Here is a 17109-nt window from a genome sequence, read left to right as displayed (position 1 = left end):
AGCTAACAAGATGCAGAGCACTGCTGACACCATGGCCTTATAAAGCAGAAACGTGCTCCCCTCCCTGGCCTGCAGAAAGCTTTGATCAGCCGTCACACGCAGACGTCAGACAGGCCGAGGCTGAAGCCGTGTTTATCGAACTGATAGAACACATGCTGTTCCTATCAAAGTGTGTTAAGATCAAATGAGCAAACCAAATATCAAATGTGATAAGCATATTCACATTTCTGTAGAGGACAAGCACTGTAGCTTAAATCACCTTATGGGGTCTCCTTATGGCGTCTTGCCATGCTGTAGATATGATGTAGGTGATCTACTGTTGTAAAACCCTCCTTTTTTCATTTTCAGGTCATTTTCTTCATTTTTTCTCTGTAAAAGTTGTAAAGCTGTACTATTTACTCAGATATGTTTGAGTTTAAAGGGTTGGTTCACCCATATTACAAAAAATACATAAAATCTTACTAGTTGGGGTATCTTGCCATGCAGATAGATTACACATTTAAAGATTTAAAGAGTTTTTTTTGAGATATCTGTTTCTGAGATTTCTGCCACCATACATTGATGGTGCATTGGGAAACCATTTTAAAATAACAGCAACATCTCTTTCTAGAGAAAGAGTCCCAGTAACTCTGGTAATGCACAGAACACACCGTTTTCATAGGGGTTATTTCTCCAGTAGAAGGTAGTTCTAATGACTAATAACTGTTTACAGCAGAGTCTGATGTCTTGAGTATATAGGACATTGTTCCTGAAAAGAGGTGGTGCTGCTGAATTTATCTAAAGTATAGTTTGGTAAACACACTCAGAGGGAACTCGATCTTCTGATCTAACTCTCGGCAAGAACCCAAATAAGCGCAATTCCCAAATTGTTGAAGTATTTTGTTAAATAAAAATGGAATGCTTTGAACACAAACCAGTTCCATTCACCACCATGTATTGCTAATACTTTTTTTTTTTTTTTGGTTGAACTGACCATTAATCTGCCTCAAACTATCAACATTAACTGTTAAGCAGTAAATATCCAGTGAAATGAATCCAGACACCAAACAATTAGCCAGATCCATACCTTTTCTTGGTATTGCCGTCTGGACGAGTCCAGAGACTGGATGAGTGCGGTTGCGTGGCCGATGAACATGGCGTAACAGGTGGCTCCGACGATCATACTGAGCATGGTCAGCCAGATGTCCGACATGCTCTCTGGGGCTTGTCTACCATATCCAATGCACAGCATGTGGCTCATGGCCTTAAAGAGGGCGAAGGAGTAGAGCTCGGTCCATGTGTCGTTCTGTAGGGAGAGATGGAGGGAGGGCAAAGAGATAAGAGAACAAACAAGTTGGGAAAACAAAATAAATATAAGGAAGGTTTTAGGGTTATTTTGTCTTCCTAGAATAACGCCTTACTTTTTATATTGTTACTTTCAGGCTAGAATGATTTTGACTTTACTAACTGAGCCTGTCGTCTCAGCCAAAGGTAAACTGTAAAGGCACACTGCAGTGAAAAATTATCAAGTTAGAGTGTGACAGAGAGAGTTAGAGAGAGTAAATTAAAGAATAAGAGGGCTAAACAGTAAGGTATTTCTGGTGAAGTGTATGGCTCTGTGTCTGGTGATTGTAATAGGTTTGGTGGATGGCCTTATCATCATCATCATCATCATTACTGAGCATTGCCTCGTATTGGCCAAAGCAGAAGGAGAAGAGGAAAAAAAGGAGTGTTAATGAGGAGCCTTTACATCTGCGATGATTTGTGTTTTTCAAGAGGCATTTGCATTTTATTTGAAATTCAAATTTAGTTGGTTTTGGAGGAGGTGAAAGAGGACGTACTGGCAAGAGGCTGCTGTCAGATGAAAATGTGTGTTTTGGAAAGGTGATTGAAGGAACAGCAAAGAAAGAAAATGAGATGTTAAAGGCACTTAGCATCAGGCAGCATGGTAACCAGAAATTCGGCCCTGGTGGCTGACTGTGAGGCCCGAGCATGGCTTAAAGTCAGCTGGATCGGTGGTTTATATGTGTATGAGGAGATAAAAATGGACCTTTGTAATCTTAGATAAAAGAGAGAGAAACAACCCACAACAACAGTTTGAAGCCTTTAAGATTATGAGCACCATCAGAATATCTCCAGCTTTGTTGTTATGTACAGTATGTAGCCTTGTAACTGCAGTTCTCAGTCTCACTGTCACGGCTAAACCCATTATAATAAGCTATATTACAGACAAACCCCAGCAGAACATTTAAAACACTCCAGCCTCAGTCTGAGCCTCATCCCTGCTCCCGGGTGGTGAACAGACCCGGAGCTGTATCCCTCCAGTCAGCCATCAGCATGCTCGCCACATTGCTGGGGAGGATAACCAGCAGGAGAAGAAAATGCCCTAACCCAGTGTTCAGGCTCTCTTACACACACACACACACACACACACACACACACACAAAATGCACTGTGCAAAGGAAACTAGATTACAAAAATACTAACAAACATATACATCATAAAACACAACAACACATCATAAAAAATGGACTGCTGCTCAGTATACTGTACATGAAATCAAGAAATATCCCTTGGCTTGTCTGTCTGTAATCTATGCTTATCTGCTTCTGTCACGTGCTGTTGTGGCATTTATAAGACAATATTACTGTAAGTCCAGCAAGGGAATTTTTAATCATCTTGTTACAGATACAGGGTGTAACAGTATCTATGGGTCGAAGGTGCATTACTCTTAGTCTGTCTGTGTGGCTATTATTGAAAGCCCTTGGGTATAAATCAGCTCGTCTCTCTCCCTGTTCTCGTTTACTGTCATTTTTGACAAACATACATACATACATACAAACATTTTCATTTCGCAAATATACGCGCCTATTCCTTTACATGTGATTGTATGAGCAGGAACCCTTAGAGACAGAGACAACACTTCTTAAACCAGCTGTAACTATTCAGTATGTGTTTGAGATAAGAGTTAATTACAACTGACAGTGTACAACTGTCTCTTACTATTGGAAATTACAGCCTTCATAGTAACACAATAAACTAATTGTGCAGAGAAGAAAGAGGAAATAAATGAAATTAGCTGGTGTTCATTTTATTTGCCATCGGTCTTCACTGAGCAGCGTAGATGATAGCTAATTGTACATTACACATTTAGGGAGGAACACAAAAGGAGTATGGGACATCTATGATGCATGATGGAGTATAGAATAGTGAGTGTACGTGCATGGTGGCATGTCCGTCAGGGTATACATGCTGACAGACAAATATATTTCTCGCGATTGGAGTACTCGTGCATTAACCTAAATTGGATTGAGCGTTAATGTGGAAATAATGGACTACTGAGCAAAGTTCAGGGCTTCATGGTGGCTGTGTTTGCAAATGGAGCTGCAAAATCACAAGTTTGAATTCATAACTTGAACTGGAACGGTTTCTTTTTCTGAATATAATCGGCAGCCTACTAAAAGATCTTGGTTGACCAAGATTTCTTTTATGTTTTCTGAAGGACGGAGCTGACTTAACTGTAGCAGCATGTTGCAGCTATAATGTTGTTGTTTTTTTCTATAGAGCGAGGTATTGCACCAAAAATGAAAAAGAAATATTAAAAAGTGATCACAATAAAAACTAAAGGGGCACTCGGAGGGCACAGACCTCTGCCCAGGCATGCCCCATCTCACAATGTTAACGCAGGGTGAATTTTCCCAGTCCGGAACAAATTTTTCAGATTATTCCGACACCACATGAATCAAGCACAAACACCCTATCTCGCAATGTTAACGAAAGTGAAAAATAATTTGTGTACATACAGTATGCAGTAGTAGGCTACCGCTGTGGTTGAAAGGAATGTCATCAGTTTTGCAGGTGTTTGGTCATAAACCAAAGTATTTGAAGGGATACTTTGCCAATTTCAAACCAGCTCTGTGTCATTTTTGTGTGGGTAGTGCGTTACAGTAAAATGAACGGTGGTCACCGGAGGTCTGCCGAGATCAGCCGGATGATGCAAAACGGTCATTTAATTGTGTTGCAATTGCTGATTTGAGTCTTTATCTCAGTCTGGTTTATGGAAGTCTTTCTAAGCTGACTCCTGTGTATCTTTAATTGACTTCATCAGATGTGAAATTGATGCTTGTAAATCATGTGGCAGGACAGGATGTTAATTGATTTGCGAGAGGAATTGGACTCAGTGGATCAACGCTTTGCTTCCCAATAAGCCGTTGTTATTGGGTTTGAGTTAATTAGCTTTAATTGGTTTTTCGTCTTTGACTGATATCAAGAGGAAGCAGTTCAATATGATATGCTCGAGGAAATTGTTGCATAAACTTACATTTTTTTGATGTCTCTTGTATAGTTACAGTCACTCAGCAATCATATTGTTTATACATCATTTAACTGTTGCATATAGAGGTTACAGCAGCGAAAGGGAGGGTAGTCTGTATTATTTGGGAGAACAGGAGAGGGGCTAGTTTTCTCTAACCAGCTTCATGTTTTCAGCTCTTCTTATTATAGTCTATTGTCATTTTTTTAAATACTTTTCTTCTCTGCCAACACAAAATACAAAGGTTCAATGAGATGTGGTGCTTTATAAATCATCATCACACACCTCCATTCACTCTGCTATATAAGGCCTTAATACATCTCATCTGGAACCAGTTGTTCCTGGAACCAATGTTCCTTCTGTTGCTAGTGCGGGATATTCTGAGTGTACACAAGGTACAAAGGTACAATTGCGCAGTACAATTGTCCGCATACTGCACAGCGACTGGACTTAGTCTGAGGTCTGGCTGGGTAATTGTGTGCAAGGTCTGTCTTGGAAGAACCAATGTGAACGTCTTCAGGACAAATGTGCTGCAAAATGGATAGTCTCGCTTTGCCAGACTTTCCTCCACAGCGCTGCGGAGGAGGGTCTGGCTAGTCCACACAGCATTCCTGGATGGGAGAAAAACACGCTCTGGTTTATTGGCATTTCTTTAAACCAATCACAATCGTCTTGGGCAGCGTGAAGCGCCACAGTGCAGCTGCAAAATAGCCTCGGGAAGGAACTTGTTTTGGTGGAACATGTGTACGTTCAAACGTTGTTTCAGTCGTGCAACAGAAAACTCAGATTGGACAGATAGTCTAGCTAGCTGTCTGGATTTACCCTGCAGAGATATGAGGAGCAGTTAGTTATCATAAATGGACCGGAGTTTAAAATTCCAACTCAAAGAAAGCTGAAGGTAACGGACATCTGGCGGAATTTCCGGCGGCACCGGAGCAATCCCGGAAGTAGAGCGTCTCCAAACTTTACTTTCATGTTTCATTTCTGACCTTCATGTCTCATATATCCTAAGAATACCTTTATAAATTAAGGATTCAATCAATTTCCACATGCCTCTCGTTTGTATTGCCTATGTTCCAAATTAACTTTCAAAATGTGTTACTGAGATCTGTTACATTAAATACAGAAACAGAGCTCAGACTGAAGAGAGGAGAGGAAGAGAGAGGCTTTATTCTAATGCCATTGATCCAAGAGCTGATCCAGCTGAGGCAGATGGGTCAAACCCACCAGGAAGGAAAAGAGCTGCAAGGCTGCTATTTTGAGTATCATATAACAAACAGACGTATACATACATATAAAAGCAGGTATGAAAGTGCATATGAGAGTGCCCTCTGACCAACTGAATAAATCACATGTTGTTTCTATCTGGCTGTATTATAGCCTAAGTGCATGGATGATGCAAAAAGGAAAGTAGGGTGTAGCCCAGTAAATGTCCAGCACAGGCTGTCAGCCTGAAGTGAAGCACGTAGATGAGGATCATTTAACGCTGCGTCTCTGATTCAAAGCCACTCTGAAGAAGAGGATCTCTGACCTTGATTATCCTGAGATGAAGAGCAACACAACACACCAGGCGGCCGCGCCCACATGGGTGCCTGCTGCCTGGCATTGTGGCATCTCGCTCAGAAAATGGCACACAGGTGTAAACAACGCACATCACTCTGAGGCATCAAAGAGGAAACTGATTGTAAGCACGGCGAGGTGGAAGGGAGGGAGGAAAGGAGTGAAACACGACAGCTGAGATAACAATATATGTTCTCTGCATTCATACCCTTTGGTGATAACTAACATTGTACACAAAAATGTCGTTGTGCAATATAGAAGCTGCCTGTTCTCTGAGATTCGAAAACATCAACGCAAAATGTTGCTTTAAATTGGAATTGAATGCTTATAATAGGCTATGAACACATCTATGTTAGCAACTGGGAGCTGAGATGCCCAGAGAGCAGGCAGGTCTGAACACTATGGGCAGGAAACAAGTGGAGGCTAGTAATATCCAAACTTTAGTCATTTTATTCTTTCAGTCAAACTCAAAGTTGATGATATCGCTACTGCATTTTGTGTATATATATGTGTGTGTGTGTGTGTGTGTGTGTGTGTGTGTGTGTGTGTGTGTGTGTGTTTGCCATAGTACACAGTGTTTTGTGTGTGCCAAATGCAGAAGGTTTAGCATATGAAGCATTTCTTAGCGACAGAGGCGTCAGACAGCTCAGGAAACAGCCCGCACATGACAAATGCACAAGGAAGGAATCACCCAGTCTGCTAAACTTCACACAACAATTATGTGACGTTCCCTCCAAGAAATTGTTTAAAGTGCTCATATTATGCTTTTTGGCTTTTCCCCTTTTCTTTATTGTGTTATATATCTTTTTGTGCACGTTATTGGTTTACAAAGTAAAAAAAGCCCAAAGTCCACCCCAAAGGGACTTACCATCTCCAACAGAAAACACTGTTCACAAACTGCTCCAAACAGCTCTATTGTAGTCCAGCCTTTACTTCCGTGACGAACGTGCGTCACTTTGTAGCACACGTTATGATGCTCGCCTAGCTGCTAGAGTGGCACGCCCTCATACTCTGCAACTGATTGGCTAGCAGTACTTACTGCACATATGCGACTCCCAACAAAGATGGTACAGAAGTGTGATGCCTCACTCTGTAGCTAAAACAGAGAGCTCAACACACAGGGTGAAAAGAGGAGCTGCAGCAATGTGCAGTACAACAAATATATGTTGTTTTTTTTTTTTTAAATTAAACCATGTAAACCTATTCTGATATAACCTCTAAATACAATTATGAACCTGAAAATGAGCGTAATATGAGCACTTTAAACTAACTTGCAAACCAGATAAACCTATTTGCAGCTTCTGACACTACAGCAATAAGTCAACCAGCAACATCTTTTGGCTCTTTTCAAGTGCTGGGCTAGTTAATGGGGCAGATGATGTTGATATAGATCAGAAAACTGTGTAGTTCCCACTAATGCCAACTATTTCTCCTCAGCCTTAACCAATCAGTTTACTCCACATTCTTGTTCGTGCCACTGGCTCTGCCAGTCACCAACTCCCAGTCAGTTGTCTCTAACACAGAATGACAAGTCAGACAGGATGGAAGGGATTAAGCTCAAATGATAAATACACAAACAGGAAACATGTTTTCTGATGTTGTGACATCTGATGTAATAGTACAGCCATAAAAAATACCTTTCTTTTAATAGTGTTGGAACAAGTAGACAGTATATACACTCAGTTGCCAGTTTATTAGACCCACCTGGAAAAATTAATCTAATACAACAGTCCTGCAATAACCCATACCTTCATTAAGGATATCATGTTCAGTATTTGTTTTAGAGAGGTTTTAATTCAACTTTATGGTCATTTGAAAGCTGTAGCTTGTGGTACTTGTTAGTTTTATTGATTGATTGTGGATTTTTTTCTAGTTCTAAAGCTTCTTGAGAGGGGATTTAATGAGAACATCAGGGTTAACTGAGCAAGTTATGCTCCTGTTTGGCAAAATACTGGTTAGTTAAAGGTTTAACCTTCGAAACGAACATGATTTTAATAATGAATATTATTCTTTAATGATCTGGTTAGATCATTGCTTTTCATGCAGCTTGAGTCTTGCACTACTTGCTCTCCAGAGGGTTTTTCTTCCATGCCAGCATTAGTTTTGGACAAAACCTCTCCTAATGGCCTGTCTATCAGCAGTTGGCCAGAAGCTACCTGTCAGCTAGAAGGAGGAAAGGACATCTGATAGGAGACATAAATAGGATAGAGACAAAGAAGAGAACGGCTAAAGAACAAACCACATGGCATGCTGTATGAACTAAGTGAAAACAAGCTTTTTTTCATCCCTCATCCTGCTTTCTGTACTGGCATGTCTCCTGGGTTTAACTAGAGAGGGTTTAAGGCCAGTCCTCTGTGTGTGTGTGTGTGTGTGTGTGTGTGTGTGTGTGTGTGTGTGTGTGTGTGTGTGCGTGTGCGTGTGCGTGTGCGTGTGTGTGTGTGTGTGTGTGTGCTGACTCAACCTTAAATACATTTGATTTCCCAAGCTGCCTGCAAAAAACACACTTTTGTGCTCCATGAGGGATATTTTTTATGCTTTGGTTTTGCAGTAATTGTTCTTTCAAACGCCTTTGCATGCTGAAATTCGTGTGATTTTGTGACTTACAAATGGTATACACATATACATAAAGATATACAGTGCACACACAGCATTTCGCTTACCACCATCTTGTTGAGGGAAACCCAGCAGTCAGACGGAAAGTCCTGCAGCATGGGAACAAGGAACTGGAGACAGCCATCCCAGTGACAGAGCAGCAGCATCATACCAATCAGGTTGAATATTCGCATCACAGCACTGGCCAGGTCATAGGTCATGTGGAAGATCTGTCAGGAGGAGAAGAGAAGGGCTTAGAAGAGAGGGTTTCAAAGCGCAGTGGAAGAAAAGACAGAGATAGACGTGTGAGGGCAATGAACATAATAATCTTTATGTTTATACAGATTGAGGTAAAAACTGTTGAATCACAAACAGTACACATCCAGCATATTGTTCTACTGAGGAGAGAATTGAAACAGTTGGTACTATGCATAACATATGTATTATTTACGGTTATCTACAGGAGATTGTTTGGCCAACATTCTACTCTTTAAACAGTATCAATTTATTTATTTTACTTTTGCTACTTGGGGCGGCAGAACCTATGTAAACACAACACTGACATAATTATTATCATCTCATAAAGTTGATATGGCCAACATGTTAGCACACAGCTGCCTATTTATACATCCAACAGTTACAAAGCAACATTATCCCTCATTTTGTTTTTCAGGTCACATGGCTAATCTAAGTCCAATATTAATCTTCTTCCTTTTAGCTTTGTTTTTGTTGCTTTCTAGTTGCTAACTTTAATAGTATGCCATTTAGTGCTGGGCAGGTAGCATACAGTGAGTTTTTAGACATTTCTTTCCTCAAAACAGTTGCCTGCTGTGTCTGGAAAGAGTGAAACAAAACAGTTAAAGGAGAAATCCGGCCGATTTTTACCTGAATCTTGATCGCTAGATGTCACCGAGTACTGTCGATAAGAAAAAAAACGACCAAAATCAGTGCTAGCAAACTGGAGTTGCTGCAGCTAATGGCCAGAGCTCCCAGTTAGCTAAAATGCCAGTTGTGCGCTACTACTGTGCAAGCCACAGGCATCATTTGGACCGTTTCCATGTAGTTACATAGTCACTGATATGGTCATAACCACTACAGTGCTCAATTACCTATTTTTGAGGGGGAAATAAACTTCAAGTTTCGTCGCGAAGGCATGACCTCTGTGATCGACTCTTCTGGGCTTTCGTGAAACGACCGATGGAAAAAGAGGTAGGTGACAGTACAAACTTTGAATTTAAACGGTTTCTTCACAATGTCTGAGTTGAAAACGCATCTTGTTGTCACGTAAGGGCCCTGTTCATGTTGCACAGAAATTTGAATTGCATTTTGTGTCTGTTAAGAGGCACAAATGCACTCTTTAGAACATGCCCCCACAACTGACATTTTAGCTACCTGGGAGCTCTGGCCATTAGCTGCAGCAACTCCAGTTTGCTAGCATGGATTTTGGCCATTTTTTTTTTCCTATCGACAATACTCGGTGACATCTAGCGATCAAGATTCAGGTAAAAGTCGGCCAGATTTCTCCTTTCAGTTGCGGACCAGAACACACAAACAATGAGCTGAAAGACGCTAAAGGGAACTGCTAAGTCAGGTGGTAATTCATTGTGAGTTTGAAAAACCAGCGGCCGAACTGCATTACAGCAATATTTACATCATTTGGATTCAGCTTTACGATCTGATCATTGCACGTTATGTTCATTAATATGCACTAAAGTTCTGAATAAAATGAGAAAATACCCTGTACTTTTCATTTGTCAAGTACTTAATTTACACAGCGATATACAACAAAAGGCTTGACCATGTGGTCATTTCATACAGTACAGACTATTTACTTATCGATTTATCAGAAAACATACTAAATTGTGATATATATCGCTATCAAGATATGAAATGAGCTATATCGGGGTAGAAGATTTTGGTTATGTCGTCCATTCCTAATTCGACCTATTGTTAATATAAAAGTATTGATAATTATAACAACAGCCGGGGCGGAAGAGCTGCAGGGAAGTATATGTTTAAAAAGCAAAGTTTTCAGTAGTTTTGAAAAACTAGTTGGGTTTTCCAATGATGTAATTATACTTCAAATAGTTATTATAATAGGAGATACAATTTTAAACATGGTATGATGATGTCACTAATCAGTAACAAATCAAAACCCGACACGCTGTATGTGATTCCTCAGTCTTAGTAGAATACCAGTGTCAGGCTGGAGGGTCTACAATATGACCAGGTGGGGAAAATGAACAAGAGCCTGTGTTCTGCACTCTTTCATGATGAAACCTCATCAGACGCTGATGAAGCTTTGATCAGCAGCCCGGGCCGGCCTCTCCCTCTAGTGTTTCTTAGATTTACTCCCCCTCAGGTAAGAATATATATATATATATAGTACCGGTATATACAGTATCAAAAACAAACACATTTCTCACTTGAGACTAGAGAATTGCCTACAACTAGGCGAGATACTGTGTGTGTGTGTGTGTGTGTGTGTGTGTGTGTGTGTGTGTGTGTGTGTGTGTGTGTGTGTGTGTGTGTGTGTGTGTGTGTGTGTGTCTCCGGAGACGTGAACAAGCATCCTCCGTTGTGAGTTTACAGTTTGGGAGCTGCCAAGTCGAGATTCGGTGACTCATCCCGTCACCTCAGAGACCTCGGTGCCCTAACCCCTTAGCTCACTTGAATATCAAAACCTGCATCTCCTTTAAAACCCCGGAGCGTCTTGTTAGTTACAGTGCCGACACAAGAAAGCCAACCGGTCTCATGTATTTCTCCATCCAAACAGACCAACACGTATATTAATATCCACTTGCTAATGTGCATGATTCTTCCCCAAGTAGCTCTGGGCCTTTTCTTATGCTCTGTGTTTACCAAATCCCATGAATTTCTTTGACTTTATCCGATGTGTAATTTACATGGCAAGTGCTTTAAATGCTCATAACACTTTAGTTTTGTGTAGCTGTCTGCGCACTAAACATCTCCTTATTCTCCACATACTGTATCTACATATTTGATTACATGCGATTCAAATATATATCAAACATGTTTAGATCCTCTTTATTCTTCACTCTTCTGCATATTTTAAGCTTCCCCTTGTAAATTAGCTATAGACCAAATGCCAAAGATGCTACTTTTTCTACTTTTTTGAGTATCTCCTATAATGGCTAATAGCTTTAGCTAATTTGGAGAAGGAGAAAGGGAAACACACTGTAGGGCCCTGCCCTGTGATTAGGAAGCATTCCCATTATGATTAATGAGGCTCCATGACTAATGTTCTCCCCCGACACCCCAACAGTACCTGGTCATGTGTCACTGTCAGACCACAATCTGGGTCAATGCACATTACTGTGTCTACAACACACACTCACAACCTGAAAACCCTAGATAAAGTACTTTTTTACTCCTGTCCGCTGCACATTGTCAGACACACGTTGATCTGGATGATTCCGATGACGACGTTTAGAGAGAGCTATTGAAACTGATGACTCCCACTACCAATCTCCACTCTCATGCACCCACTGCCACCCATTCACCATCATTGCCTAGCTCATGAAAAAGGCATCCTCCTCTCGGACATGCCAGCAAGTGAAGAGTCTTGATACCAGCTTTCCTGCCTCAGGAAATTGCTCTGATTATTCCCGACAACGCTTATCTCTGCTTCTCTGTTGGCCACACACACACACACACACACACACACAATCTATTCAGAGTCAAAAATACACAACCTGCTCTTTCTTTTTTAATTATGAGCTCGACTGTTGACTCAGTTGGTCCACAGCTGAGCTAAACGGTGAAATCATCACAACACTAAGGATAATCTTTTAGGGAACACCACCGCAGCAAGCTGAGCTAAGCTGTCCCAAGCCAAGCTGGGCAGAGGGGAAACACAGCCAGCCCCGTTTGAATGGAGCTGAGCAGAGCAGAGCTCGGCTGAACTAAGATGATCAGGGGAGGGCTGAGTCGAAGCTTTAGCAGCATTCACTTGTGCGTGTGTTTGAATCAGTAATTAGGGTTCTCATTGAGCTCAAATTACCACTCTGTAATCAGAAGACCAGAGTGGTTATTTTCAGAGTGAGGGCACACACACTTTTGATTCATAGTTGATTGGTTAATCCAAATAGGAATCCTCAGTTTATATCTGCAAGCACGTTAGCAGGACAGGGTCAATTGCGTTTGTGTAGCACATAGGTATATGATGGATGGTAATGCATGTATCTTATTTCCTGATGTGTAATGTGTCCAGAAAGTGTGTGCAGTTGCAATGAGATTAAAATAGGAGTGTAAGAGAGAAAACAAAACTAAAACAATAATAACAATGGGGGGAAAAGGGAGCTTTTGTTATGAGAAAAAAAAGGTGTCTCCGTGGTTGTGTTTATTCCTCGGAAAATCCCTCTTCACTTTCCCACTCAGAGAACAAATTATTTTTTCATGAATTCTTACCTACACTGGGTTATAATGAGCTGTTATCCAGCTGTTATCCATTGCTATATAAGATGGTAAAACCGCAGTTTTTATGTGTCAGGGAGAAATTATACAGAGGACTGTTTTGATGTACAAATAGAATTACTCGTATACTGACATAAACCACTGCAATGGAATCCAATATTGTATTATTAATTAGAGCACAGTCAGACTCTTTTTTATGAGCAATCTAAATTCAAAGCGTTTGACTTTGTCACAATATCCAAACTACATCAAACATGATCATTAATACAGCTCTGATGGGTTTGATCTGTAGCAGGAGTGAAGCTGATGAGCCTTTTTTGTTATACCCTAAAATTCATCAGGATTTATAATAAACATACTCTTGTGTGAAGGCTCTCTTACAATCTGCACATTCCTTCACAGATGAGCCTGCATTACAGCACCGTCTCTGTCTTCAAGGTAACTTAGCATGCTTCATGATGTAAAAGTAAATGCTGTTAGGAATAATGTCTGCAAAGGCTAACAGACATTATCGTATATAGCCTGGCCGACATCGATATTTAGTTTTTAAAAAATCTGATAACAATATATTAGCCGATCTTGATACGGAACTGTAGATTTGTTTTTTGTTTTTACAAAGCGGGGCATTTCACAGTTGAAAAATCAACTTGTCAGTGCCCTCTGGTGGAAAAACTATGTCATGGAGACACCATTTCTAAATGACCTCAGACCTACTTTGGTATTTCTGTACGGGGATTTCTCTTCTATACGGCCAGTATATAATCCGATATTATATTTGTATTTTATTAAGCTAATATTGGCCAATATTTTGCATGTCCAATTAATCTGTCTAGATCCAGTATCTTTTTATCCATTTTCTGTTTCACTATATTTCTTTCATTATTTTATGTAATAAAAAATAATTATTTTGTGAGATTTCAGTAAGAGATTTAACAAACCAGTATAACTTCACCCTAACTAACGAATAGAGAGCGACAATATTTTTGGCCGATACTGGCTTATCAAATGAATACAGATCTGCCTGTATCATTTATGATATGCAAAGATAAAAATGCAAATAGACATTGCAGTATTTAATGTTTTAATGAGTGCATTCTTTTTGTATTAGTGACCCTCATTTTTCAAAATTAAAATATTTTCTGTATATTTTGGTTTCTATCGATGGTTATTATATAGGCCTATAACATCTCATTTACAGTGTTTTTGCACTTACAAATGTTGCTGTTATCTTATTATAGACTGTTGCAGTAATTACATGTATTTTGACCATATAAATATATGACACAACAATTTTACAATAATAACATTTGATGCATTATCACCAAAAATGTCTGTTTTTTTGGAATATCTGCCCATCGTCCCATATCAGTCAGGTTACACAGCTTTACGTATGGCTTAGATTAGCTTGACAACTACCATAGCCTAAATATAGCACACTATCTACAACAGTGGTGCTCATGCTGTGTTCTGCCCTTGTGTATTTGCTTCCATCCAAGTACCACAAGGCTACTACATGATCATTGTTATTATCATGTGTTGTAGGCCTGTATGCTCACTGTGTACCTAATTCAAATGAAAGAATAAAGATTAATTCTCCAACTCCCAACTCTTTCTCCCATGAGTGGTCAGAGTAACACCCAAACCCTTTCATTGGATCATACATGTTGAATCTCTGCCTACCTCCTCCCATTGGTGGATGTAACGGATGAGTCTGGACAGCCTCAACAGCCGCAGCAGACTGAGGATCTTGGTGAAGCGGACAATGCGGAGCGCCCGGGCTGTTTTGTACACCTCCGAGTCCATCCCTCTCTCCACGATGAGGAAGATATAATCCACAGGTATGGAAGAGACGAAGTCCACCACGAACCAGCTCTTCAAGTACTTCTCCTTAATCTTCTTGGGATCGAGGATGATCTCGGTGTTGTCCTCGAACACGATGCCGGTCCTGAAGTTCAGCACCAGGTCCATGAGGAAGAAGGTGTCAGAAACCACGTTGAAGATGATCCAGGGAATGGTGGTCTCGTCCTTGAAGAAGGTGATGCCCACGGGGATGATGATCAGGTTGCCCACCATGAACATCAGCATGGTGAAGTCCCAGTAGAACCTGACAGTGTAAAGCAGTGGGGCTAAGATGGTTAGAGACTGAGGGACTGCCCCCCATCCCCATCCCCCCTCTAAACACAGTGACAAATGGCCGATCTTTTACGAAATTCCTGCTTTTTTTTTTTTTACCAAATGCATTGTATCTTCTCCCTGTGAGGCAACCTATACCACATGACTCAAGACAGTGTCAGGACAAGGACAAGCAGAGAGACATGGATATAACAGGAAAGATAAGCTGGGTGCAGTTCATTCTAAATCAAGGAACAACTGACATGAAACACCCATAACAGTAAAGCTATACTGATGGAGGATGCCTCAGCAGTTATCACAGCAGTTGTGCAATTTGATATCTTTGAACTGCTGGTCAGACAAAACACCACATTTGAAAACGTCACATTGGGCTTTAGGAAACTGCGCTTTTTCTCCCCACAGTTTTCTGACATTTAGTTGAGACCAATAAATAAATAAATTAAGCGAATAACTGGCAGATTCATCTACAGTATAATAAAAATAATCCTTAGTTGCGGCCCTGTTGTGTCCTCAGAAGGCATACGTTACACAGCTGTCTGATCAGCGGAAAGTATACATGGGAGACTGGAAAGGAAAGGGTTGCTGAGTCATGAATGTTCCCTGACATAATCCCTGACAAAACCACTGAGTATTATATTAAATTATATTTTGGTAGCAAAATCTGAGTCACAGCCAGTTAAGAGCTCAAATAGTTGGCTTTATCTTCAGACTGCTGCTGTTTCACACTTTAGAGAAGCTGTCCTTGGTGCTGAAACTCGATGATGGAACTTTTCCAACTTCAAGTCAAGTTCATCTTTGATACAAAACTCATGAAACAAAGCTTTTTTTGAGGAAACGTTCGTGACAAATACATAGTGTCATATTGCACTCACCCTAATATTTTAATTTTTTTTTTGTTTAATTCTCAGTCCTCATGATGGATCAGATTATCCCCTAAGTTTCAAGTTTTTCCCCCAGATAATTTTTTAAGCAAAATAAAAATATAGGCGTAAATATCTAATAAAAAAAATGGAATTATGACTTTTTCTTTATTTATTTCCATCTTGGCTACAGCAAGTGTTGTCTATGGAGGACATTACCCAAGTGCCTTTATAAATAACTGAATAAACACCTGAATATTCTAAATATTATATTCTTAGTCTTTTCTCATAATAAAGTTTGATATGTAAAAACAGTGCCAGGCGGTGTGTTACTACCATATCTTTCATGCACCTCAATATAAGAGTATGTAGACCACTGGTTATGAACATAACTCAATTTGACCCATACCTGAAGTCGCTGTATGGGTGGATAATCCAATTACCCGCTGACTTTACGCGCTCTTGTTCTTTCTCCACTGCCTTCTGGCTGCCAAACATGCGCAGGGAGAATTTGTTAACTCCGGGCTGAAGCATGGAACTAAACTGCCGCTGCATGTATGTCTGATTCCCCCTGGATTCTTCATCATCCGGCACTATCTGAGAGCCATCCTCAGCTTTGGTAAATGTGACAGAATTTCTCGACTGCTGACTCGGAGTCTGTCCTTTACCAGCTGGGGCGTTGGAGAAGGAAACTCTGGAGTCTTTTTTCTCCATCGCTGCCGCGGTCTTGAACTCGGCGCCCGGCCCCTGTGTCAGAGACCCCGCTGAAGTGATAGAGCCGTCCATGCTTGCAGCCTGCCCCTTTCCGTCTTCAGCAGCTACTACTCCATCTGTCTGCATCTCCTGCCTTGAGATGAGAGAAGAGAGGCTCCCTGAACTGGCCGGGTCCCTTCTACAATCTCCGTTTTTGTTGCATATCATACCGATGGCTCCCTGTGCTATCACGCCTGCCTCTGGGACTGTGTCCCCTCCAGTAGCATCCCTCCGGCACAACAGAGCGGAGGCCGTGTTGCCACTGGCACGGACAGGTGCGGAGTCCTCGTCTTGCAGGAGCCACAGCTCATTGATGTTGGAGTTTTTACGCGCAATGGACGCGGCTCCGCCTCCTGGCGTAAATCTCTTCATCTTGGTTCCTCCGCTGCTCATATGATCCGCGCGTCCGGACAAGCTGGTTACTTGAGGTGGTCGAGGCTGCTGGAATTTGGGCTCCTCATCGCCGTCCTCCGCCTCGTCCAT

At 41.0% G+C, this 17109-nt stretch overlaps 1 protein-coding gene across 1 annotated transcript in view; it reads right to left on the bottom strand.

Annotated features, from left to right (window-relative positions):
* Positions 1 to 17109, bottom strand: part of hcn2b (hyperpolarization activated cyclic nucleotide-gated potassium channel 2b) — a 39717-nt gene extending 22608 nt beyond the window's left edge. The window contains exons 1-4 of the mRNA XM_031318157.2: positions 16283 to 17109; positions 14561 to 14984; positions 8512 to 8673; positions 1067 to 1285 (exon numbers count right to left, since the gene is read on the bottom strand). Of these exons, the coding sequence (XP_031174017.1) occupies positions 1067 to 1285; positions 8512 to 8673; positions 14561 to 14984; positions 16283 to 17109 (1632 nt within the window). The remainder of the gene's footprint in view (positions 1 to 1066; positions 1286 to 8511; positions 8674 to 14560; positions 14985 to 16282) is intronic.

Source organism: Sander lucioperca, chromosome 11 (genome assembly GCF_008315115.2).
Source record: "Sander lucioperca isolate FBNREF2018 chromosome 11, SLUC_FBN_1.2, whole genome shotgun sequence".
Taxonomy (NCBI): Eukaryota; Metazoa; Chordata; class Actinopteri; order Perciformes; family Percidae; genus Sander; species Sander lucioperca.
Note: the sequence above shows the minus strand (reverse complement) of the source record. Positions and strands in the feature narration are given on the sequence as shown.